The sequence below is a fragment of the Carettochelys insculpta genome, chromosome 15, assembly GCF_033958435.1.
Source record: "Carettochelys insculpta isolate YL-2023 chromosome 15, ASM3395843v1, whole genome shotgun sequence".
Taxonomy (NCBI): Eukaryota; Metazoa; Chordata; order Testudines; family Carettochelyidae; genus Carettochelys; species Carettochelys insculpta.
The window spans coordinates 8,777,185-8,801,782 of NC_134151.1; the positions used below are offsets into that span (position 1 = coordinate 8,777,185).

The 24,598-nt window shown below is 47.6% G+C and overlaps 1 protein-coding gene across 2 annotated transcripts in view; it reads right to left on the minus strand.

Annotated features, from left to right (window-relative positions):
- RARS1 (arginyl-tRNA synthetase 1) overlaps positions 1-22,706 on the minus strand; it is a 36,889-nt gene extending 14,183 nt beyond the window's left edge. Inside the window, exons 1-6 of one of the 2 annotated variants that reach the window (XM_075009840.1) lie at positions 22,588-22,628; positions 19,632-19,722; positions 14,021-14,155; positions 12,856-13,044; positions 2,375-2,486; positions 832-932 (exon numbers count right to left, since the gene is read on the minus strand). In XM_075009840.1, coding sequence (XP_074865941.1) covers positions 832-932; positions 2,375-2,486; positions 12,856-13,008 — 366 coding nt within the window. In that variant the 5' untranslated portion in view covers positions 13,009-13,044; positions 14,021-14,155; positions 19,632-19,722; positions 22,588-22,628. Of the gene's footprint in view, positions 1-831; positions 933-2,374; positions 2,487-12,855; positions 13,045-14,020; positions 14,156-19,631; positions 19,723-22,587 lie in introns of both variants that reach the window. The other variant, XM_075009841.1, reaches the window with a different exon arrangement.
- Between the last annotated feature and the right edge of the window lie 1,892 nt (positions 22,707-24,598).

The following is a 24,598-nucleotide window of genomic DNA, read 5'->3' on the forward strand; positions in this document are numbered from 1 at the left end:
CCACTTGATTTGAGTAGCTGATAGCAGTAAGAAGCTGCCATCCTTTATGTGGACCACCCAAGAAGGGGATGAAATATAATCTTTGACCATGGTCTACTGATAGCAAAGGAATAGTGAGACCATCCCATTCTCCTTGACAGACCAGCCTCTGCTTTTCAAGTTTATAATCCAAGTCTCTTTGCCAAGTCTAGTTTCTCCCTCTGCCCCAATCGTTGCAAACTAACTAACCCTGAAGTGCCCACTGTTAAAATAATAACCTGAGTACAGTAGACCCCAGACTCACACATAGGTTGCATTCCTGGGCAACCACACTTAAGTCAAATTTCACATAAATTGGGTCGGGAGAGGGGACCTGCCCCTTCGGGTCCCCTGGTCCTGGCTGTGCCTGGCTCCCTGCTCCTGTAAGTGTCAGGAAGCCCACAGCCAGGAACAGCAGCACTAGTCAGTTTCCCAGTTACCCCAAGTGGAAATGCAGGGACCAGGAAACTGACCAGCACTGCTGCACCTGGCTCCCAGCTGCCCACCACTCCCAACAGCCAGAAAACTGACAGATGCTGCTGCACCTGGCTCCCAGCGAACCCAGGAACCAGGCAGCAGCGTGAGCACTGTGAGTGGCTGGGGTGCAACAGGGCTTGTTGATTTCAACTTGCGTTATTCCAAGACTCACATAAATTGAAATTGTGTAAGTCGGGGGTCTGCTGTATTTGTAATTGGAATGTGTGTAAAAAGCTCAGTAAAAAAGTATACACATCCTAAGCAAAATGGGAGTCAACCATTCATCAGCAACTGCTAATGCATTACTGAGACTTCACTGAAAGTTTCTGAGCATACCTTTTTCCTGTTTTCAATAGCTGGTGGTTGAACTCCATTCACAAGTAAGCTGCTCAACTGTTTGGACACAAAATCCTTTCTCAAGTGGACATTAATAAAACCTTTAGAGGAAAAACAATAGTTGTGGGTGCTGTAAAACTACCTCCAACAGCCATTTAAATTTTGTTTAGTACCAGTGTTCTCAGTTCTCTAGATACAAGGAAAACACAGTATTTAAAACTAACTTCAGAATGTCTTAATTAAGTGTTTGTGTTTTCTTCCCATCATAGGAATATGAGCACACTTTGAAAACATGACAGTTAATTTACCAGGTTATGGGAGACTACTTTCCACAAACAAAATAACACCAAGCAAAGTAGTCTATAAACTATACAATTCAAATGTTACAAAATCTGCTAAAAACATATTCTGCTTTGGGGCATTTTGTAATCAAGAGTGATTCCAAAAGTGAGACATTTACAAAACATTATCTAGGGGTGTGATAACTTTTGGGTACATCTAGGAAGCACAAACACATACACGATTCACATTACACATATAGCTGCTCTACAGATTGGACTTCTCTAATTCGGAACACACGCTTGTCTGGCAACCTCTGTAATCCGCTATGATTTCAGTTCGCCAGATGACCCCTTTTTATGGGTGTGGCTCAGTTTCCTGCAGTCCTATAAAGTTTGTTACCAGTCCAAGTTCTCAGTGTTCTGTGCCCTTATTTAGCTCTAATTTATGCCTAAATATCTTCTAAGAGCCTAGCAAGCAGTGGAAATGTTGGTAATGCTGCTAGACAACACTGACCTCCTGTGATCTGCCACCGATCAGGTGCTGAGGGTGCCAGACTAGAGAGGTTCAACCTGTAGTGAGTTCTGTCCATAAGCACCTACAGGATGATGGATTACCTTGCGTACACGCCACCAATTCCCACATATTTAAAACCACAGTGTTGCATTTAGCAAAATTCAGAGTTGCAGAACACTAGAGCACGGGGGCTTTCACTTTCCTGCATTGTAGGGCTAATGGGAATTCTTTTCTCCAACCCCACTCTTCATTTTATTCAGTGCTTATGAAAGGAGTCAGTTTCAGAGGTAAAGGAACCGAAGTCTCCTGCTGCTTCAGAGAATGAGCAGTGGCAGTGTAACCCTTTCCATGCTGCTCTGCCACCGTGCCATAGCCCTGGTGCTGGAAAGAACTCTGAGGATGAGAAGATAGCATGGGTTGGATTCCTGCCCAAGCCAACCAACAAAGGTCTTGGGAAAAATTCTGCTGGTGATAAAATGGACAAAAGCTACAAGCCTACAGGGTGGAATCCATATCCCGGTGAAACTAATGAAAAACTTCCCCTTGACCTCTGTTGGACCAGGATATCACCCTCTGATTCTAACACTATTGTGATTAATCAAATTTTATGCTGCCAAATAAATTCAAATGTTAACTATTTATAAAGCTAAAAAATAATCAAAATAGATGTTTTGTTTACTGCCACTTGGTAGAACAGCTGCAGAATCAAAATTACATGTTGGCAAGGGACAACAGAAAAGTGACATACCAGGACCAGCAATTTCAACCTTCTCAATGAATTCGTTGTCAGGAATGTGTCTGGAAATGTTATCAGCAATTTCTCTTGGGCCCACCTTCTGTTCGGTGGTTTTGGGAAGCATCTGAAACATAATGAGAAGATTCAGTACAGTCTAACCCCTGAGGGAATCTGCTGGAAAATAAAATCTATCCCGAGCTGATACTACACTGACAAGACACACTAAATTTCTCACACCTAATAATAAGCCACAGTCATTAACAACTTAATTCTGCAAACTTGTCACACATGGCATTCCCATGGGAGTTAACAGGAGTGCAACGCACAAACTTCTGAAAAGATTTGATCCTAAAACCTATGGAACTTGAGATGGCCTCAAGATGTCCTCCTGGGCTGCATCTACACTAGTTACGTTCTTTTGCAATATTTGGCCCTTTTTTGAAAGCACACACCAAACATCTATACACAAAATGCGCTCTTTCGATCCAGAATCAAAAGAAAGTAGCCCTTCTTCTGCCAGCTTTCTTCTGCTCCCGGATCAGGAAGAGTACTTTCTCTCTCTCTCAAAAAAAAGCATGTGTAGACACACTGCAGGCCCTTTTTTCAAAAGAGCACTCCCCTTGGCACTGGATTTTTTGACCCCTGACCGGTTCTTTTGAAAGAGTGGGGGCTGCGTGGATGCTCTCTATCGAGAGAGTGGATTGATCTTTTGATCTGCCTTTCTGTGTGTGGACAAGATCTTTTGAAATAAGATTTTTCGGAAGAGTTTGTAGACATAGACATGGTGATATTACATTTTTATAATGCAGAAAAATGCAAAGAAAAATGAGTACAACATATGTAACTGGCTAGTTTCAAATACTGACTTTAATGGCCATTTGCATCAGAGGTCTAAATATAGCTTGTTTTACACTGCTCAAAATCGGGTATCCAGGCCTCCCCAGAACATGGGAAGTGTTAATTTGCATATGGTTATGAACCCACTGCAGAATCTACATGGGTGCTTTTGAAAATCCCACTAAACATCATCTTGGCAAATCTTAAAAGAACACTGCCTTTCTGCAAATAAAGCACCATCTAGGTGCTGAAAGTGATCTGATTGTGTGTTTAGTTTATGTCCACCCTGGCAACCGTGTTGTGCCATCAAAACTTTTGGCACCCGTGTGGTCGCTGGAACACATATTTTGGAATTTATGGGTCTTCCATTCTTATAAATTGTCCATACCAGGAAAGGTGCTGTACCTGAACCAGTGCTAGCAGAGACAGCCGATGGGTCTGGCTTTAAATATTCTTGTTTCTGATCTTGTCCTGTCACCCAGAACATGGAGCAGCTGACAGACACATCACTGAGGCAAAATATGATCAATAAACCTTGTAAAAGGGTCATTCTGGTATCCTGAGTGTACGTGACTAGTGTAAAAGTGATGTCTGGCATAATAAAGCGTCCAAAACAGCTAAAGCCATGCACACCTGGTTTGTCAGTCAGTTGAAAATAAAGTTGAGGACTGTGTATTTTTGTTCTCAGGATGCTGTGATTAAGCACTTGGGTATCAGGGACTTTTCGAGGCTGGGGTTTTGTTTGTTTCTGATGAGTTAGTCTCCTGATTTGAAGCAACAGTCCTCACCCAGCGAACACCTTTCAAATTATGCTACCTGGTCTTGGCTGTAACCTGTGCTCCTTCCCGGCTACACTACTACCAGCTAGCGTGATCTGATTTGTGCCTACACAAAGCATGGAACGCTGCTTCCAGTCATGTTCACTAAGTGGATTTAAAACAAAAACAAAAGCACCCACGGCAAGCACAGCATTGGAAAAGCAGCTTAATATCACTTTAAAAACATGTCAGGGACTAATTCCACATCCCTCCAGCCCAGGCATCATGGCCACATCTTAGGGGATTTTCTATCCATTCAAATTCAGGAGAGATCAGGCTAGCGATGTAAATAAGAAGGTGATAAAGTGCTTTGACTGAGTTTGGCTGGAGTAGCATGAAGACAGATTTAGAAACAGGAAGGGCAGCTGTGTCTGATGTGTGCAGTATCATACCCAGTCTTGAAAAGAAAAGCACTGTACACACTGCTCCTTAAAGATATCCCTTGTTGTCCAAAAACAGGGCATACTACTACTCTGTAGAGCACCAAAACGTCACACAACTCTTCAACATTTACTTACAAACAATAATAAAAATCAGATTTTAAACTACACATTTCCCTGCCCAGTGCTTAACTCAGACATTGGAAGTGTGAGACCCAGAATGTGATAGAACAACAAAAAGTGACACGGATCGTATTAAAAACAACTATAAACAGGGATGGGCAAATCAGAATTTTATTTTTTTTTCTTTTTTGTAATTCTAGGTATAATTTTTAACAAAATGAAGGAAACTTTCTGGTTTTATTTTTATTATGAATTTTAACCTGAAAGCGTACCTGTTAAACTATTATCTCAGAGAAAAAAAAACTACGCAAGACTGAGATAACTATTGCAAATGAATCTGTGAGCTTAGAGAATTTTTGTAAAACAACCTTTTTAAAAAAAAAAACCTAAACTTAATACAAGGGAGAAAGTGGGAAGTTCCCTCCAAGTTTCCTGAGTCTCTGAATCTAACAAGTTACTCTTCAAGAGGGCCCTGATATTTAAAACTGCCCTTGAAGACCTGTGCATTAATGCTGTGCATTAAATCAATTCATTGAACAAACTATACATCCACGTGATGTGAAACCTGCCATAAAGATGTGCTCCATGGAGTTTGATTTTCTACTGTCATTCAGGGGTGTTTTCAAAAAAATATCAATCACCTTGCAAGGTAAGCACCATTTCATATCAAGACCACAAGACCTATTATTTTCTCAGCAATTGGGATTCCAGACCCTTGGGTGCTTATATTATTAAACTTCCAGTCCACCATGAAATGTGACAGCTTAACAAGTTTCAGTTTCAGGTGTACTGCAGCACTATAGGATTCAATTGATCCCAATATCAATACAATAGGACCTGAGCAAAGCTTGAAAATAGGCCATGGAAAAATGCTCTCTTTTCAGCAACAATCACTTTAATCAACAGCTCAGCAAAGGATAAGATGCCAAAACAGGGAAAATAAACATTGAACCAACAATGGATTACAGAAACAAGAAGTCCTGTGGCACCTTATAGACTAACAGACATTTTGGAGCATAAGCTTTTCTGGGCAAAGACCCACTTCGATTACAGGTGATTGTAGCCAAGTCTTTATGAAGGCAATAGCCCACGTATCTGTTACTCTAGCAGTGCTTCTGGCTGAAACCCCAGTTACAATATGCTAATGAGCTCCCAGTAAGACAAAACCTATTTATGAAGGCCATTTCCACATTGGCAGGTCAAACCGAGAGGCTGTTGTCTGGCACGTCTCAGTGCTGCCCAGTGTCAAATTAATTTCTGATACCATACAGCAGCAGTGTACAGATTTCAGTCTCTTTTGAAGGCAGTTTTGGGGAGCCACGTGATTTAGCAAGGTGCCTGTTATCTTATCTCAAGCTGGCATCATGCACCTTGGGGGGAAAAGGCCACATGACCTTTCAATTTATAGCACCAAGCACACTACTTGTCCTGTATGAATAACAAAGAGTTCCAGATCCACACATAAGAGAAGAACAGTACTGCATGAGAATATGAACAATGACTTAATTGGGGTAAAGTGGCGGTCAAGAGATATTAATAAAAGCAATCCTCTGAAGGCGCGTATCTGTGCACTCACCCAAGGACCTGTTACACTAGGAAACAGACAAATCTTTCGGCCGAGGCCTTCATAGTATACTAATGAGATCTCAGGAAGACAACGCACATTTGTGAGAGTTGTTTCCGCACTGGCAGTTCAAACCAAGCGGATGCTGTCTGGCACGTATCAATGCTGCCCAGGAGTTAAACCCCACGGGAGAGGCAATTTGTACAGCAACCGCATATAACAACCCCACCAACATGCCATGGGGAGATAAGCATTTTCTAACAAGGGCTTTGAAATAAAAAGAGGAGATGATTAATAGAGTAATAAACCCTTACCAATGAAAAAAATTCAAAAAAGGAAAGGTACTTCTGTTGAGAATTATAGTATGGAAGATGTATGTTTATAAAAGAGACAGACAAGAGCACTGTGGAAATCTGGATACTTTCACACTTAAGCCGCGTCTACACGTGCCGGCTACTTCGAAGTAGCCGCACCAACTTCGAAATAGCGCCCGTCACGGCTACACCTGGCGGGCGCTATTTCGAAGTTGACATCGACGTAAGGCAGCGAGACGTCAAAGTCGCTGTTCCCATCAGGAGATGGGAATAGCGCCCTACTTCGATGTTGAACGTCGAAGTAGGGAACGTGTAGCCATTGCGCATCCCGCAACATCGAAATAGCGGGGTCCGCCATGGCAGCCATCAGCTGAGGGGTTGAGAGACGCTCTCTCCAGCCCCTGAGCTTGATGGTCGCCGCGTGCAGCGGCCCCTTAAAGGTCCCCGCCCTCTGCCTTCCTGTGCAGGAAGCTGAGAGCGCGTGCAGGCGGCAGCCCAGCAATGCGGCCAGCCTGCACGCCCCTCTGCTGCCACACACACCCCCCCACCACTGCAATGACTGCCCGCCAGCCCCCAAAACGCCCCCAGTGCACCCCCCCCCAAGGGGAGCCAGGGCTCCCAGACCGGCAGCCAGGCTGGGAAGCGGCAGCGGGGCCCCTCCTGAACGGAGGCCGAGCTTCGGGACCTACTGGGGCTCTGGAGTGAGGAGGTGCTCCAGGTAATGGGGAGCAAGAGGCGGAATGCGGATGCGTTCGCTTGGCTGGCTGAGGGCCTGGCCGCCCAGGGTCACCCTGCCCACACTCCTGACCACGTCAGGAGTAAGGTGAAGGAGCTGCAGCAGGGTTACGCCCGGGCCCGGGATGCAGCCGGTCGATCTGGGGCCGCCCCTGTCACTTGCCCCTTTTACAGGGAGCTCAGGGCCATCCTGGGCCCCCAGCACACCTCCTCCCCTCCGGCCACTCTTGATACCTCGGCCAACGAGCCCCAGCAGGCCCCGGAGGCGGAGTCCGTCCCGGAGGTAAGCCCCGCACCCCAGGGGCCCCCCCAGGAGCCCACCCCTGGGGCACCGGAGGACAAGGAGGAGGGGGAGTCCTCCTCCAGAGATGGGGGGCTCCAAATAATCCTGCCGTCACAGAGCTCCAGCACGGCGTCTGCCCACCGGGTGTCCCCTGACCGTGGGAACGGACCATCAGGTATGTACCCCCCCAGTGCACACCCACGGGGTTGCGGGGCAGGGGTAACAGACATGACCAGGGCCCTCCACATGCCCAGATGACCATGGCCCCAAGGACAGCAGTGGCATGTCCCTCACAGGAGTGCATCAGCCCCTGCCCCCCAGCACGACAGTGCCATGCCCCATCCCTGGGGATGATGGGAGCGGAACCTAGGGTTCCCCGGGGGGAGGGGATGGGACACCCACCATCAGCAGCAGCATCTCCCAGGGACAGGGATGGGAAACCAGCAGCAGAGGGGTGGGGGAACAAGGGCCACGGCTCGGGGCCCACACTAACGGCTGTCTCCACTCTTCTTCCCCCCCGTGTTCCGCAGCTGCACCATCGGAAGGACCGGAGAGCGCTGGCGAGGTGTCAGTGGTCCCGGACAGCCCACCCGGGACATCAGTCCAGGCCAGCCCCTCGGCGGAGCACTGACCGGCCCCAGGGCGAGGACGACAGCGGAGCCAGCACTCCAGGACGGCAACAGACCCCCAGCTGCTGGCGATCCTCCGTCGGCAGCTGGAGGTCTCCGAGCAGTGCCTGCGGGTGGAAGAGCGGCGCCTCAACCTCCAGGAGCGGGCGCTGGCCTGGCGCCAGGAGGCATGGGGGGCTTTATGCGCATGTTTGAATGTGTTGCGGACAACCTGGACCCCATGCCCCGCCAGCCGCTGCTCTGCCCGCCCTGCCTGCTCCACCCGCCGTCGCACCACCATCTGCCACCAAGGGCCCCTCCGCCGAGGGGGACCTGGGGCCAGCTGACACCTGCCGGCCTTATCTCCCAGTCCGCCCGGCCCCCAGCCAGCCCCGGCCAGGGCTGAGGCCGAGGTGCGGGTCGCGGCCGCCCACCCCCAGGGCTGGACATTAGGGGGTGTGGGGCCCAGGACGTGCCCCCCCTCCTTTGTATATATCCCCCTCACTTATCTTTTGTAAATAGTTTGTATTAGACCCCTGTTAGGTTGTTATGCTGATACCTGCCCCCCCATGTAAACAGTTCTCCCCTTCCTTGTCTTCCCCATTTTTTCTTTCATCTTATCTTATTTATAATACATATATATATAATATTTATTTTGCCTGTAAATAGTTAGTTATGATAATAATAATAAGAGTTCAACATATATATTCTGGTTTGACGAACAAATGTCTGTTTTTATTTACAAGAAAAGTGCGGGGGGGGGGGTGTGCTCTTGCGTGCTCTGTGGTGTGGGCGTAGGGCCAGGGAGTGTTGTGGAGGATGAGGGGGTGCAGTGGGGGGCCTGCCAGCATTCACCCTGCAGCCTTGTTGAACTGGGCCCGCAGGGCCTCCCGGACCCAGGTCCCTTCGGGGTCCACCTGGCGACTGGGGGCAGCGGGTGGCTGCACATCGGCCCTGCCAGCCTCCACAGCCCAGCCCTGAAAGAATGCCTCCCCCTTGCTCTCGACGAGGTTGTGGAGGGCGCTGCACGTGCCCACAATCTGGGGGATGTTGGTGCGGCCTGCATCAAGGCGGGTGAGGAGACATCTCCAGGGCCCTCTGAGGCGGCCAAATGTGCGCTCCACCACCTGGCACGCGTGGTTCAGGCGCTGACAGGTGGCCCGTGTAAGGGTGCATGAGCCAGGGCCGGAGGGGGTATGTCGCGTCTGCGATGACGCAGAGGGGCATGGTGGTGTCCCCCACAGGGATCTCCCGCTGGGGGATGAAGGTCCCCGCCTCCAGCCGGCGGCACAGGCCCGAATTCCGGAATACCCGGGCGTCGTGGGTGCTGCCAGGCCAGCCCACATATATGTCCAGGAAGCGGTCCCGGTTGTCCACCAAGGCCTGGAGGACCACTGAGTGGCAGCCCTTCCTGTTTAAGTAGCGTCCTCCACTGTGCTCCGGGGCACGGATGGGGATGTGGGTCCCATCCAGAGCCCCGAAGCAATTGGGGAAGCCCAGGATGGCAAACCCCGCGATGGCAGCATCTGGGTCCCCAAGCCGCACAAGCCTGTGGAGGAGCAGGGCGTTGATGGCACGGACGACCTGCAGGGGAAGCACATGGGAGACCACCAATGAGGGGTGTGCAGGGTGTGCGTCGCCCTCCCCTGCCAGGGCTGCCTCCCCATCCCCCTGTGGGTCCTCTTACCTCCATGAGGACAGCCCCGATGGTGGCCTTGCCGACGCCAAACTGCTGGCCCACGGATCAGTAGCTGTCTGGAGTGGCCAGCTTCCAGACAGCGATGTCGACCCGTTTCTTGACGCTGAGGGCACGCCACATGAAGGTGTCCTAGTGCCTCAGTGTGGGGGTGAGCCACTGGCAGAGCTCCAGAAATGTCTGCCAGTTCATGCGAAAGTTCTGGAGCCAGAGGTCGTCGTTCCACTCTCCGAGCACCAGCCGCTCCCACCAGTCGGTGCTCGTGGGGTAGCTCCACAGCCGGCGGCATGTGCGGCCGGGGGGCACTGCAGGGTTTGGGGTTGCTTCCTCCTCCCCTGCGGGCAGCTCCTCCTCTGTAGCTAGGATGTGATCAGCTGCCTCCTGCATGGCATTGAGCAGGGCGAGCACTGCTCCTGCAGGGGCGGCTGGGTGGACCTCTGGCTGCTGCTGCTGCTGCTGGGGGTCCATGACTGCGTCGCCCAAGGTGTGCGTGCCTATGGCTCTGCAGACCGCGTGCTGTGCAGGCTGTGTGTGGCTGGGAGGGGCCCTTTAAGGGAGTGGCTAGCTGTTGCCCCGGAAGTGCTAGTCCGCCCTGTGACCCTGTCTGCAGCTGTTCCTGGCACCCTTATTTCGATGTGTGCTACTTTGGCGTGTAGACGCTCCCCTGCAGCGCCTACTTCAATGTGGTGCTACCCAATGTCGACGTTGAACGTCGACAGCACCAGCCCTGGAGGATGTGTAGACGCTATTCATCGAAATAGCTTATTTCAATGTAGCGTTCATGTGTAGACGTAGCCTTAGACTAAAATTCACTTCAGGTAGTTTACAATGTAACTCATTTACTAATTTTTCCCAGAGCCTGATTGTGCTTCTTCATTATAACCCAACCCCTTCTGACTCTTCATTTGCTTCCTGTTTTATTTTCTTGCTCTATAGCCAAAGTATGCTCTGAAAAGGGCAACACTGCAACCAAACAACCTTAATAATATTTTAACCAGATGCCAAAGAATTCTCTCTCTCTCTCTCTCTCAGCGGAGTAACAGCAATGCCTATTACTGAAGTTGTCAAGCAATTAATTTCCATTATAACCACTGAGTTTCCAGTAGCCTATGACATCAAATTAACTTTTCAGGCTGAAATTTTCCATGCTTGACGTCTGCGAGGAGAATATTTGATAAAATCAGGCCAGCCATTCTGAGCCCAAGTCAATGAAAAACGAGTAGTTTTGGCTACAATAGGATAATTCTACTATTTTTTTTAAATACCTCTAGCACTGCAGCAATATCGAGTAAGAATTTGCAAGTTGGCAGAAGGATAAGCAAGCATTAGGAAAGGTGTTTTACCTTGTCTGTATCTACAGATTATGTAAAATAAATAGATGATATTTAAACTGCTATAGACTGGAAGGACAGGTGGAACAGATAAAAGGCAGTCCAACAGACAACTCAGTCAGATACCCCGATTTCATCAGAATTGTCTCCTTTCTGCTTGGATCTGAAACTGATTTTAAAATATCACACTGATCTTTAAAAATGTGCTACCCAGAGAGTTACAGAACCCTAACAACATTCCTTCTCATGGGAAATGGGAAAAAAGTAGCTGTGGCAATCAAACACATTCTCAAGAGGCAACAGTCTGGACTTATTCACTCTCTCATTTAAAAACAAAGGGGATTCACTGCACACCTATAAATCTGTGCCTTTTCTTCAGTGTTAACTAGGCTCTTACTCAAGTACTGTTTTTAGAGCAGCTCCTGTCCACAAACAGCAACCTCTGATCTGACTTTGGTGGTGCTTTCCACCTGGGCTGGCTGGCTGGCCTTGGTGTACAGACTTGAGCTGGTCTCCTGCACCCTTTGCAGTGACAACGAAGGCTAAACCACTCACTGTCCTCCAATATCTTCCCATAACTCCTGCCATGTCCCCAAAAGGCCAAGTTCTTCCACAATTCACGGGGAAAGAATCAAAGAGTCTCAGCTTACTGCACACTAGGAATAGTGAAAGGGACCCAGAAGTTTTAGTGATACAGCTGAGTAGTGCAGCCCCAGCAAACTTGACACTGATGACCATCGCCTGAGTTAACTCTGCAATGAAGACGTACTCTAAGAACTCGATCCAAGTGTTCTCACTTGACGTCCTTCTCTCCTTTATTGTTCTACGTCTCATAAAGCATTACTGGCTCTCCCTTCCTGCTGTTTCTTTTACGCCTCCTTCCCCAACAACTTTCTTGGCTATTACTTTGCTGAACAATGGTTACTCACAGTCAGTTTGCAGAGTAAGAGAAAGCAGACTATACATTACATTTTGCTGCATGTTATCTTCTGTTAGTGATGTATACCTCATATAATGTACCATCGGGGGCCTACTTAACCTTATATCACTGACTTATAGTCATTCAATAAGGTGTCAAAGTACTGCATTTTTGCATGATACCACACAGTCCAATCACAGGAGAACCTTGTTTATCAGGTCTTATTGGGACTGGGGCCAGATAGGATAATAAGTACTCTGGATAAACTGGAAAATGAAAATGCCATGCTGTAGTGCCATCTAGAGGCCACAGGAGAAGTCACCCAACTCTGGCCCTGCAAACCTGGTTGTTTGGTCAATGTGAAGAACCAGTTAAAAGAGGGTTGGAGAAATGGCGGTCTTGTGTATTAACAGTTGCTTGGCTGACAGCTGATGAATACAACTATAAGTCTTTGCAATAAATGTGTCTTTAGAGTGGATTATTTTATGGGACTACATGCAAAGCATTTATGGCAATAAAATAATTCTCTTGCAATTGAACTTACAATTGCAAAACCCTTGAAAAGTTTAGAAAAGTAACATATAGTCCCTTAAATGAACAAACACTGCCTCAAAAGCTAGATACAAAAATCTAGACTTCAGATGTAGTTAATCTAGCTTTGGTGGTCTTCAGAATCCTTTTAGTCTTGCACCATTCATGAGAATGGAAGTGGAAGGGACTACTCCTATTGCATCGCAATTTAAATGGCATCATACAAGTGATGATTTCAGGACCAGATTCTAAAACACACCTAATAAAGACCCAGTTATTGCTTTAGCTATGTGACTACAGAGCTCAGACCCCACCAAAATACCATTCAACAAGAACTTACTGAAATAGATTTACCTTTGTTATGCTCATTGCACTGTTACACTGGTAATCCCCAAATCTGGGCTGCTGACTTGGTGTGACTGCCAGTGGTGGGTTTTCTAAACCTGGATATGCAGCTTTGATGGCATCCCCAAAGATCTCCTGAAGGCGGCTGTTGATATTAATCATGGTTTTCACCGATTTACTTCTTTCCTCTTGAAGACTCTGAAGAAAAACAAACACAAAACACTGAGGTCATAACAACTAAGAAGTTACTCCATGCTCTCTCTCAAAAGCTGCCTGACAAACCAGAACAGATTAGGCTGGGGGGCTCCAGAAATTGCTGCAATATAAACATGTCATGTGATAGAACAGATTAGGCTGGGGGACTCCAAAAATTACTGCAATATAAACATGTCACGTGATAAAAGCAGTATCACCAAAGAATTTGGCACTCGGTTTGCACAGTACATAGTCTGGGGTATACCTGACAATTATCCATTCTCAAGAAAGAGCTACACGTTTTATTTTAGAAACTTCTTACTGACAACATTAGGACTTAATTCTGTTCCTGTTCAGACTGAAGTCAGTGGGAAAAAGATTTGGGCCTTTACCTATTTATTGTACGCACTACGGGCAATTTATGTGACATACAGCACCTTGCCTGGATCCCTTTGCTTTGGCATGAGTTTCACACTATAACGATATTTATTCACTATGTAGCCCTTTTGTACTATGCAAATTCTTCATGGCTTTTGCATGGCAACATCTTAGTTCCTATTTTCACTACTTTCTAGATGAAACAGTGTCTCCTATTAGTCTCACTTTAGCCTTCCTTCCAGATTCTTAGTACCAAACCCTTGCTTTTGGAACTTAGTGTTAATGCTTTCACTCATCCAGTTACAGTAAACCTTTTCATGTGCCCAGCAGCTGACCTTAGTTGGGTCTCAACTTTAAGGAAAGCCCTACTCCAAGAATGCAGAGAGATATAGGGCTTGCTTAAGTGACTACAAAATGTTACCACCCAATGCTGTCGACAGATTTGTGAAAGAACAGAGCTGAAGGAATACCCCCATTACAATTGTGGCACCAGAGCACAGGGTGAACAAGTTGTTAACTAGCATTAGCTATAATAAAATAAATCTCTCAAGCTGATGTGAAGGAAACCACATACCAATATATACCATATTACCTCCCTCACCTTTTGAAGAATATTTAATCGATACTTAAGCTTTGCGTTTTCCTCTCGCAGTCCCTCCAAACTTGGAGATACTTCCAAGCAGCCAAAGTTCTTCAGTCGATCAATCTCTGCTGCCAGGATCTTGATCTCTTTTTCCTGGAAAGAGAAAGAAAATAACTGAATGTCAGCTGCTGTGTATGTGTCTGAGGTAATTCTTGGAACAGATTGCATCAGAACTTTGACCATTCGTCCATTTCTTTAAAAGATAGCTCTAAAGAAAAACATAGCTGAACATTGCTGTGACAGAGTAATTTGCAACAACCAGCACAAGTTTATTTTGACAGACTCTGACACGGATACTAGCACAGTATTAACGAAAATTCACACTAATAATAGGCCCTGGTGTCCCAGACTTATACCCATCAAAGCAACTGTACTCACACAAGTATTCCTATTAGCTTCAAATGCATTATTGGGAATTTAAAAGGCCTTCTCACATTGATAAGTGCCTGCAAGTTCAGCTCCCTTTTTTAAAAAGAAGTCTAAATATTTTTGCAGATGAAAAAGTGCCTTTCATACCACTGTTGCATAAGATGAAAATAGCCCTGGAATTAAAGTCTGAACAAGGCTATAATTAGTGCAGTAAGCCTTTCTCTCCTGTCAGTTGAGGATTGGAAGGGCTACTGCTAACACGATGTAGCTCCAAAACTAGAGTGCCCCCTCCCCCCACTTTTTTTAGAGAGGGGGAGCTCAGAGACACCATTCTGATTTTTACTAAAGGTCTGCCTCATATGAGAGTCTTCACACTCAGTTTTTCATCAGACCACATGCAGAGTCAGCTTGAGGTATGTCTGCAATGGAAGTAGACACCTGCGGCTGGCCTGTGCCAACTGACTGACTTTCAGGGGAGCTATTTCACTGCAGTGTAGAGGTTAGGGTTTAGGCAGCAACTTCTGTTCTGGGACCCTCCAACCTTGCACGCTCTGACACCAGGCCAAATGTCTACATGGCAATGAAACAGCCTCTTGGCCTGTGCCAGCTGCAGGTTCATTGCAACACAGCAATAACCTGGGATTGATTTATGGTCACACATGAGGATGAGACTTTTGCAGAGTAGATCCATAGGGAACAGTAAAGCTGGCCGGGATAGCTCAGTGGTTTGCTCATTGGCCTGCTAAACCCAGGGCTGTGAGCTCAATCCTTGAGGAGAGTACTTAGGGAGGGGGTCAAATAGATGTCAGGGATGGTGCTTGGTCCTGCCAAGAAGGCAGGTGACTGGACTAGATGACCTCCCAAGATCCCTTCCAATTCTAGGAAATGTGTATCTCACGCCCCCTGACTGTCTAATCCTGTCTTCTCTCTTGCAGTACAGCTCCCAATACTTCCCCCTTGAGAAGGGTAAAATGTACAGAGAATTCCCATCAACAGTCACTTGTGGGTGGCTGTCAGTACCCCAAGGAACCATGCTCCAGAGACTGGTTGCTCTTTACGTTTTCCCTTTTTCCAGACCTTCCCTAAAGCCAGAGTCCCAACCTAGCTACAGCAGAGGGACCGTCATGGCAACAACACAAAATGGAGCCTCTGTCCACCTTTCCATTTGCTCCTCTTTACAGTGCAGGCTGGAGAGATACCTTTAATGGGCAATTTTATCCTATCAAAGTCAGGAGCCACAGAAGTCACTGAGAAAAGAAACATTTGCATTGTTAAGGGCAGCAGTGGTTCAGCTTCATTAAGAAACTGTCATGTGACCTCATGTTCCTTTCCGTTTGTATCAGCTGAACAATGTGAGTCTGAAAAACTGCTAGAATTATATTCTCCTAGTACTTCAAAATGAGCCACATCTTCTAAGAGTTCCTGTATTGGCAACCTCATGCAAACCAAAATTGTGAGCAGGGCAGATAACAACTGATAATTAAAAAAGATCAAATGTGTTATTTGAATGTTGTTGGTTTTTTAAAAATCAATAAAATACTAAACTTCTCATTTAAAAATAACAGTTCCAATTGAATGTCATCACAGACATGCTAACGTACACGTATAGGCTGTGTCTACACTAGCCCCAAACTTTGAAATGGCTACGCAAATGGCCATTTCGAAGTTTACTAATGAAGCGCTGAAATGCATATTCAGCGCTTCATTAGCATGCGGGCAGACGCGGCACTTCGAAATTGACGCGCCTCACAGCTCCTCCCGATGGGGCTCCTTTTCGAAAGGACCCCGCCTACTTCGAAATCCCCTTATTCCCATCAGCCTTCGAAGTAGGCGGGGTCCTTTTGAAAAGGAGCCCCATCGGGATGAGACGCACGGCTGCGAGGCGCGTCAATTTCGAAGTGCCACAGCCACCCGCATACTAATGAAGCACTGAATATGCATTTCAGAGCTTCATTAGTAAACTTCGAAATGGCCATTTGCGTGGCCATTTCAAAGTTTGGGGCTAGTGTAGACGTAGGCATAGTCTCATAAAAATGAATTAATGGCTCTAGCCTGGCCAGCCTACCTACTGTTGCTTCTTGAAAGTTCTGGGCTTTCTGTTTCTCAGCAGACTAAAAAGTAACAGAAAGACAAGCTGGAGAGGATTGTTTTTGTTCTGTGCTGATGTGGTGGTGTACCTTGGCCAAGCACAGCAGAAGGAGAGACCATATAGAGGAAAGAACTGAAGTGGCACAGAAAGGAGTGGACTGGAAAGGAAAAGGAAAGACATTATTCAGCAGATACACAACTTCCTATATTCCTCCACATTTTTGCCAGAGAGAGACTGTCATGGCTTCTGGGCGTAAGAGACCCTGCCTGGGAATATTTTGAAGAAATCTGTTTCCTGGGTAGTAAAAGGAAAATGTGTCAAGTGTAAGCAGTGCTAGAAGGAGATGCAGGGCCTAGTGGCAAGAATGAAAGGTCATAAGGAAACCTGCTTATTGGGAGAAAATAAAGTGGCTGAAGATGTAGCTATTGCTGAGTTGATCAACTTATTAGTAGCTCTGATGCACTGCAAAGTGAAACTTTTTTAATAAAGACTCACACTAAAAGGCATAGAGAAAGCGCAATTTGACAGATAAATTCCCAATCTATTTCCCGTTTTGGATGTTTACCCAAAAAAAAAAAAGTTTAGCATAGCTAACCTCATGTTGTCTTTAATTAGTTAACTAGGTTTAGAACCTATCACTCAACTGTACGCTACCAAAAGCTGCGGTAAGAGAAAGAGTTGCCAGTTGACACCAACTGTCATTTTCTTCTATTACACAATAAATGTGTGCCCCTTATTTTTGACCATCATGGCAATGGCCCAGGAACTGATGTGCATGCTGATTTCACACATCATCATCCATAATCTGCACTCAAGGAAACTGCCATCTTGGAAACTGTCTACTAAATAAAGTTGACTGTTTAAAACCACTTACTTCTGCACAGCTACAGCTTTAACCATGGTGCCTGGCTCAAACTAGTGGAAAACTTCACATTTTGAGTCTTTTGTCAAAACAAAAAAGCAATCCAGTAACACTTTAAAGACTAACAAAATAATTTATTAGGTGAGCTTTCGTGGGACAGACCCACTTCTTCAGACTATAGCCATACCAGAACAGACTCAATACTTAAGGCACAGAGAATCAAAAATAGTAATCAAGGTTGACAAATCAGAAAAATATTATCAAGATGAGCAAATCAGAGAGCTCAGGGGCAGAAGGAGGGGGAGGAGAATCAAGAATTAGTTAAAGCCAAGTATGCATAAGAGCCCCTATAATGACCTAGAAAATTCCCATCCCAGTTCAAACCATGTGTTAATGTGTCAAATTTGAATATAAAAGAGTTCAGCAGCCTCTCTTTCCAAACTGTTATGAAAATTCATCTTCAGTAAGACACAAACTTTCAGGTCATTAACAGAATGGCCCACTCCATTAAAGTGTTGACTGACAGGTTTGTGATTCAGGAGTGTTTTTATGTCCATTTTATGCTCATTAATTCTTTGTTTAAGCGAGTTTGAAGTCTGTCCAATATACAAGGCATCTGGGCATTGCTGGCACATGATGGCATATATGATGTTAGCTGAGGAACATGAGAATGTGCCCTTGATTCTGTGAATAACCTGGTTAGGTCCAGTGATTGTATCTCCAGAATAGATATGTGGACAAAGCTCTCAACAGGCCTTGTTTCAAGGAAAAGTTCCAGGACTGGTGTTCCTGCAGTATAGACTGTGGTTGTTGGTGAGAATCCTCATCAGGTTGGAAGGTTGTCTATAGGAGAGAACAGGCCTGTCACCTAGAGCCTTATGGAGTGTGGCATCCTGATTAAGGATAGGTTGTAGGTCTTTAATAATGCATTGCAGTGGTTTGAGTTGGGGGCTATAGATAATGACCAGTGGCGTTCTGTTCTTGGCTTTTTTGGGACGATCTTGGAGTAGCTGGTCTCTGGCTACTCATCTGGCCCTGTTAATTTGTTTATTTCTCCTGGTGGGTAATTCAGGTTTATGAATATTTGGTAAAGATCTTGTAGTTTTCAGTTTGTCAGTAGGATCAGAGCAAATGCGATTGTACCTAAGGGCTTGACTGTAAACAATGGATCTAGTTGTGTGTGCAGGATGGAAGCTAGGACTGATCCTTCTGGTGTGTCATCTAGAGATGTAAATCCTGTGATCTACCTAGCCCTCTAGGTAGCCACTTGTAAATCTCTAATGCATGGGTTCCCAAACTTTTCAGCATCACGTTCCCCTTCTCATTTTTGAGAAACCCGCACGCCCCCCCCGCCCATATCTTCTGTTTCATCATCCAACTCTCCTTTCAACAAAAAATTCAGCTGAATGAATACAGAACTGTCTGCCAGAGCCAACCAAGCCCCACACTTCTGGGGCCAGCCACCAGGGCCAGCAACCCACTCGACATCAGGATCCCGTGCTGCCAGGGCCAGCTGCGTTCCTGCCAGATGCCCAAGCCCTGCAAGCTGCAGGGCAGCCACCCAATCCACCTTCTCCAGCCCCACGCTGCCGGGGCCAGCCGTCTGCCCGCCCGCCCAAGCCCTGCAAGTCAGCCACCCAAGCCCCATGAACCACCCACCCAAGCCACTCCCCTGCCCCTCCCCCAAGCCAGGCACTACCAGCCTCACATATAACCCCATGCTTCTCCCTGTCACCTGCAGCCCACAGTCAGTCACCTTTGCAGGAGGCAGCTAGCTCCATGTGGGTCTTCACTGTCTGCCTGCTTTTTTATAGCAGGTGCACCGGGTCACCCATGTAAAATGGCAGGGGCTGAGAGCCAGAAGCAAAGGCTGGTTCTTTCTTGGGGCGGGAGAAATCATGGGGGGGGCTGGGATGCCTGGTGCCCCCCGGAATTTCTTGCTGCCGCACCGCCCCCCCACCCCGGAAAACCATGCTTAATGGCAGTAACAAGATATTATCAATTCTTTAGTCGCCATCTGAAATTAATACCATCAAGCCTGGGTACACAAGAAGACTTATGCAAAGCCTTAACGGATCAGCTGTCTTGTATCTATGAGTTCTCTATCTTATCATCGGAGCTTGGAAGGGCAAGAGTGGTATTGCATTAACCAAGAGAAAGAAATGTAGGAGAGGGGAGGAAAATGCACCATCTGGCTCACCATTGCTTTTCTCTTAGCCTAAACACAACTTGTCAATAGAGGGTCATACCTGATGACCACCTCATGAGAAGCTGTGGTGCATGCAGGAAGCCATCCCCGAAGGCTCTTGGACAGCTGTACTCTAGAAATCTTCCCCTCACCTGTGAATGCAAAAAGCTAATGTTTTAACAAGATCAGCACCACCCTTAAACTTTGCTGCTGAGGCCTAAGATTCTGTTCCAACTGCTCAACAGATATCAATGAATGGTGCATTAAAATGGCATGCATAAACTGCACTAGAAAGGCGGCTTGCACACAGCTCTTTAAGGACTTCTTTGCATTTATAGCATCAGGAGCCACAAAGAAAGAAAAAATGCCTCCTGATTATTTTTGATAAAGGGTGAATGCCTAAAAGCCCAGCAATGAGTAACACTGATCTAAATAGCAAACAATACGTGATCTTGAAATGCTGGATAACTCCCCCTTTAATATGTACAGTGCATTGTGGGATATGGTACTGTAGCTGTGTTTTGATCACATTGCTAAGAAAGTCCTGATTTTGAAAAGGAAAAAGAAGCTGTGAAGGGTAACATGCATTTTAAGAAAGAAAACTGAAATTAAACCTGAAGTAAAATTGGCATAGTAAAAATGGGGTTGGAATGGCTTCAAAAGAGGAAAATCAAAGATGAAAACAGAGAATTTCCAACTGAATGTACCCAATCCTTCACATTCATATTGAGTTCAGCTGTGACATCAGAAGGCAACATAACAATAGTACAGGTAGGACAAATTCAGACAGCTGTTCAACTGTGTGAGGGACAACAGGGATAGGGAAGGAAAACAAGAGGTTTCTATGGTATGCATTGCACAGCAAAATGTTAAGAATAATTCCTGGAATCAAACTCCAAAATCAGTAGTGTCAAAAATTTTAAAAGCAGACCTCAGTTTTACAGGAAGACTCATTTGAATTCTCTAATGGCAGTGGTGGGACTCTTCTGAGACCTCAACTGAAGGGGACAAGATACTGATTCCTTAACTGACATGATTTCTTCCAAGCTTTTAAGAAAACAGATATTATCAAACAAAATATAAAAGATCTTGATGCACTCTTTCCCTTTCAGACAATCTCTTAATAATTGTTGTTATAAACCCACTAGTTCTTCATAACTGCAGAGGGTTGACAACATCTGGATTCTAATGGAGAAAAAGCAGGGAAAAAAATCTAAGAGCTATGACTTGTTGGATTTCTGAGCACATTTCAACACAGTAAATAAATCCATCCATGTGTAGGTTACCCCATTAAAGCAAAGCTATTATAAAAGAGAAGCATTTTATTATATAAAATACAAGGCTAAACACACACCTTTGAACTTGGATCTTGCAGTCAGGTTACTGAAGATCCTTCCCCACACAGTGAGTTGCACTAGTTGGACCAATTGTTGCCCTTCTTTAAACTTTGGTGGGCAGCACCGTTTTTTACTTTTGTGCCTCTATGGCTGATGTCTCCCTCTCATTCTTCCATTTACCTGCCTCTCCTCATCTTTGGGTTTCCCTCTCTGCCTTCCTGCGCATTTTTTTTTTGCCGCAGCACTTTTCCTGCCTTCATTTCATTACTCTGGAGAGTCAGCTGTCCCAAAACATATTACCTGTGACTAATCTTTCCTTCAGTACATGAAAACTGTACCGCACGTCTGAAATGCCACAACCATTAAGTGGCTACCCTGATAGCAAGTCACGTATGACAAAATGGCCCAGAAGCATCTTGGCCCATGAACACTTGTGCTCCAATATATCTGTTAGGCTATAAGGTGCCCCAGGACTTTTCCAGGAAGCAGAGCATTTGCCCAGGCTGGGCAGCCAATACTGCCTGGCAGAGCTCAGCCATTCTGACACACACACTGAACTAAGGGTTGTTACCGAAAATTCGGTCCGCCTAGCTGAGAGCCAATAACAACTAAACAGGGATAAGGAAGATTACTTTATTTCTGCAGAAAGAAAGGAGAGCCAAGTACCTTGGTACAAAGACTCTGCCTGGATACAGAACCAGGGTCATTTATACAGTGGCCACACTTAGCCGTTACCTGATTGGTGGTTAACAGAATCCTTGCAAAACATCACTTTTGCAGGAGTATAAACAAAAACCGGTTTAAGGCTGGTTTTCGCTGCTTCCGGATTGCAGAAAGGGGGGACAGTTCAGCTGTTCAGGGCCGTTGTGTAGGTGATGTGTCCGCTTTCACATCATGGCTGCTGATTTGAGATGGCTGTAAACTACCCAGGCTGAACTTTTCCGTGACAGGGCTCTCACACACAAACGTTCCCCTGCTTTAACATAGGCGGTAAAGCTGAAGTCGTACAACCCCCGAGCGCAAAGGCAGTTCCACCAGCAGAGCTGAGTTCACAGTCGGCCTCTACCCGCATAACCTGATCAATTAACAGCGCTCAAGTAGCCCAGTGAGTTTTGCTGCTACCGGGCGTGCAGAGGCGCCCCAGGCAGGTGGGGAACAGGGGTACCGCCTGGCCGCTGCTACAGCTGCCCTGCCGCGAGTCGGGGACTAGCCCCGTGGCGCGCAGCCGGCCGGGCTCGCCGAGGTGCGCTTTGCTGGTGATTGCGCCCAGCCCTGCCCGGCAGCGGGGGGGAGGGACTGAAAGCCGTTTCACCACACAGGAAACCCAGGAAATAACGGGACCCTCCAAGCCAGGAGCAGCCGCAGCCGCAGCCGCAGCCGCAGCCGCAGCGCCCCGCCCCCCCCCCAACTGCCAGGACCGAGGACCCCACCGGACACAGCCACGGCCCCGGCCCTGCGACCTCCAATCCCGCTGCCAGCGCCCCGCGGGGCTCAGATCACCCCGCTCCCTTTGCCGCGGCCCAAGCTGAAGTGGCACCAAGGCCGCAACCCCCGCCCGCCCCGTCTGGTCCCGGGCCGCCCCCTCCCCTTGTACGGGCAGGACCCGTCTCCCCCCGCAGCCCCTGCGCCACGCTGCCCAGCTGAGGCCAGCGTCCCTCTGCCGAGGAAAGCGGCGCTGACCTGCTGCAGGAGGCGAGCGGAACACTGAGCCACGTGAGCCTCCATTCTCACCGGCGCCGTGGCGGCTGGGCAAGGCGGAAGCGGAAGCTGCTTCGCAGCGGAGGCGGAAACGGAAGGAACGTGCGGTGCGCCGACGGGTGTGGGGGTTGGGAGGAGTCACATGCGGGATAACTTCCAGCGGGCCGGGTGCGGAGGGGCGGTTGCCCAGTCCACAGGCGGCTGCTCCTTCCACCGAGCCCGGCGGACGGTATTGCCTGGGCGGGACGTGGATCTGCCCCCTGAATCAGGGCCGGGCGTGGCTTTCAGTGCTGCGCGTGTGTGAACGAGCGAGGCGCCGCGCAGCTACGCAGGGCGCCTCCTGCAGGGTGCGGGGCTTTCCAGGTGAAGGCGAGGGGGGGCTCAGCAGAGGGCGTGTGGGGCGGGGGAGTCTGGGAGCAGCTCGTTTGGGGTCGGGGCATGGAGGCGAGGTCTGACTTTGCCTCACTACTTTTGCCCCTTGGTAGGTGGTTCCCCGGCTCGCGAGCTGCGAGGGCAAGGTCGGTCCCCGTGACTCGCACAACGGTTTGTGCAGTGTGCGTAACCTGCCATGGTAGCCGGGAGATGAATGGAGTGAAGAGGAACGTGGGGACTAGACGGAAGTGTGGGGCTGCAGCTGACGAACAATAATAAGTGACGTTACGAGAATGTCTCAGGTTGAAGAAAGCAGCTCTGTGTGCCACCAGTAGCCCACTGGTGTTGTTCCTGAGGGTATTGTGCAGCCAAAAAACAAAACAACCCTGTACGTTTACTTTGTCAATAAATAAATGCTAAGGCTTCAGTATGGCAGCGTGATGGTTGGAGCACACTGCGGGACACAGCGCAAGACTTGGCCCTCTCACTCTGGGGCTCTGCTTCTCTGTGCCAGGTGACCAGCTATGGGGCAGGCAGGCTGGATCCAGGTGTGGGATGAGGTTCTGTGGGGTTTAGGCATCAAAGTAGGGTATGTCTAGGTGTGGGGGGGATCAGAGGGTTGTTGGGTGTGGGCTTCCTAGGGCAGAGGCTTCCAGAGAGAAACTTGGGGTCTGGGTGAGAGGAGGGTGGGGCTTGGAGGGAGTGTGGGAGCAGCTGGTTGGGATTCAGTGGCATGGAGGTCTGGATGTAGGGACTTGGGGATGAGACTCCTGAGGGTTTGAGTGCATGGGGCTTAGTTTGGATGCACTAGTGGGAGTCCAGAGGCAGGCGTTAAAGTTCAGTGTGGGAGGAGGGTTGTGTATGGAGGACTAGGGCAGTTCTGGATGGAGCAGGTGATGCTTGTGGGATGTCCAGATGCACAGTGGTTGGGTGGATGGGAGGGCAGCTACCCGTATAGTGATTCCACCCACCAGAGCTCTGGAATGATGGGGTCAGGTATCAGGGGAGAATGCTGAGCTTCCTCCAGCTGGCAGCAGTTTCTTTGAGAGGGTGGGTCTGATACAGCCCATGTTCCTGCTTGCAGGGGATGAGGAAGTCCTGTTCTCTCCAGGCCACCTGGGATGAGCAGCTGATCCTAGGTTAAAATAAGAGTCACTAGCTGTGGTTTCTGCAGCTGTACAGTGACTTACTCCTGTACCAGCTCCTCCATTATTGCCCTTCTCTAAACTTTGGTGGGCAGCAGAGTTTTTATTTTTCAAGGAGCCCAAAATGATATACTGTAGCTGCATGGCTAGGGAGTAGCGTGTGACTGCTCTTGCAACTTCCCTGGCAAAGTCATTTTTCCATGGGGAAGGAAAGAAAATCTGCAGGGGACATGAATTCTATGCATAGGGAGTGGCATAGAATTCCCCCAGGGATAATATATTTGACTGTTACTTGAAGTGTCATCCTTACTATCGCACAAGGTTATCTTTGCCCCATCTGAAACAAATTTTTCAACGGTATCACGTCTATAATAGTGTCAAGGAAATTGAGGATTCGCTCTGTTGCTTGTTCTTTACCTCCGTGTTGCACAATGTGTGAAGCTAAATGTTACGTGGTGTTTGCTGTGTATTCTCAA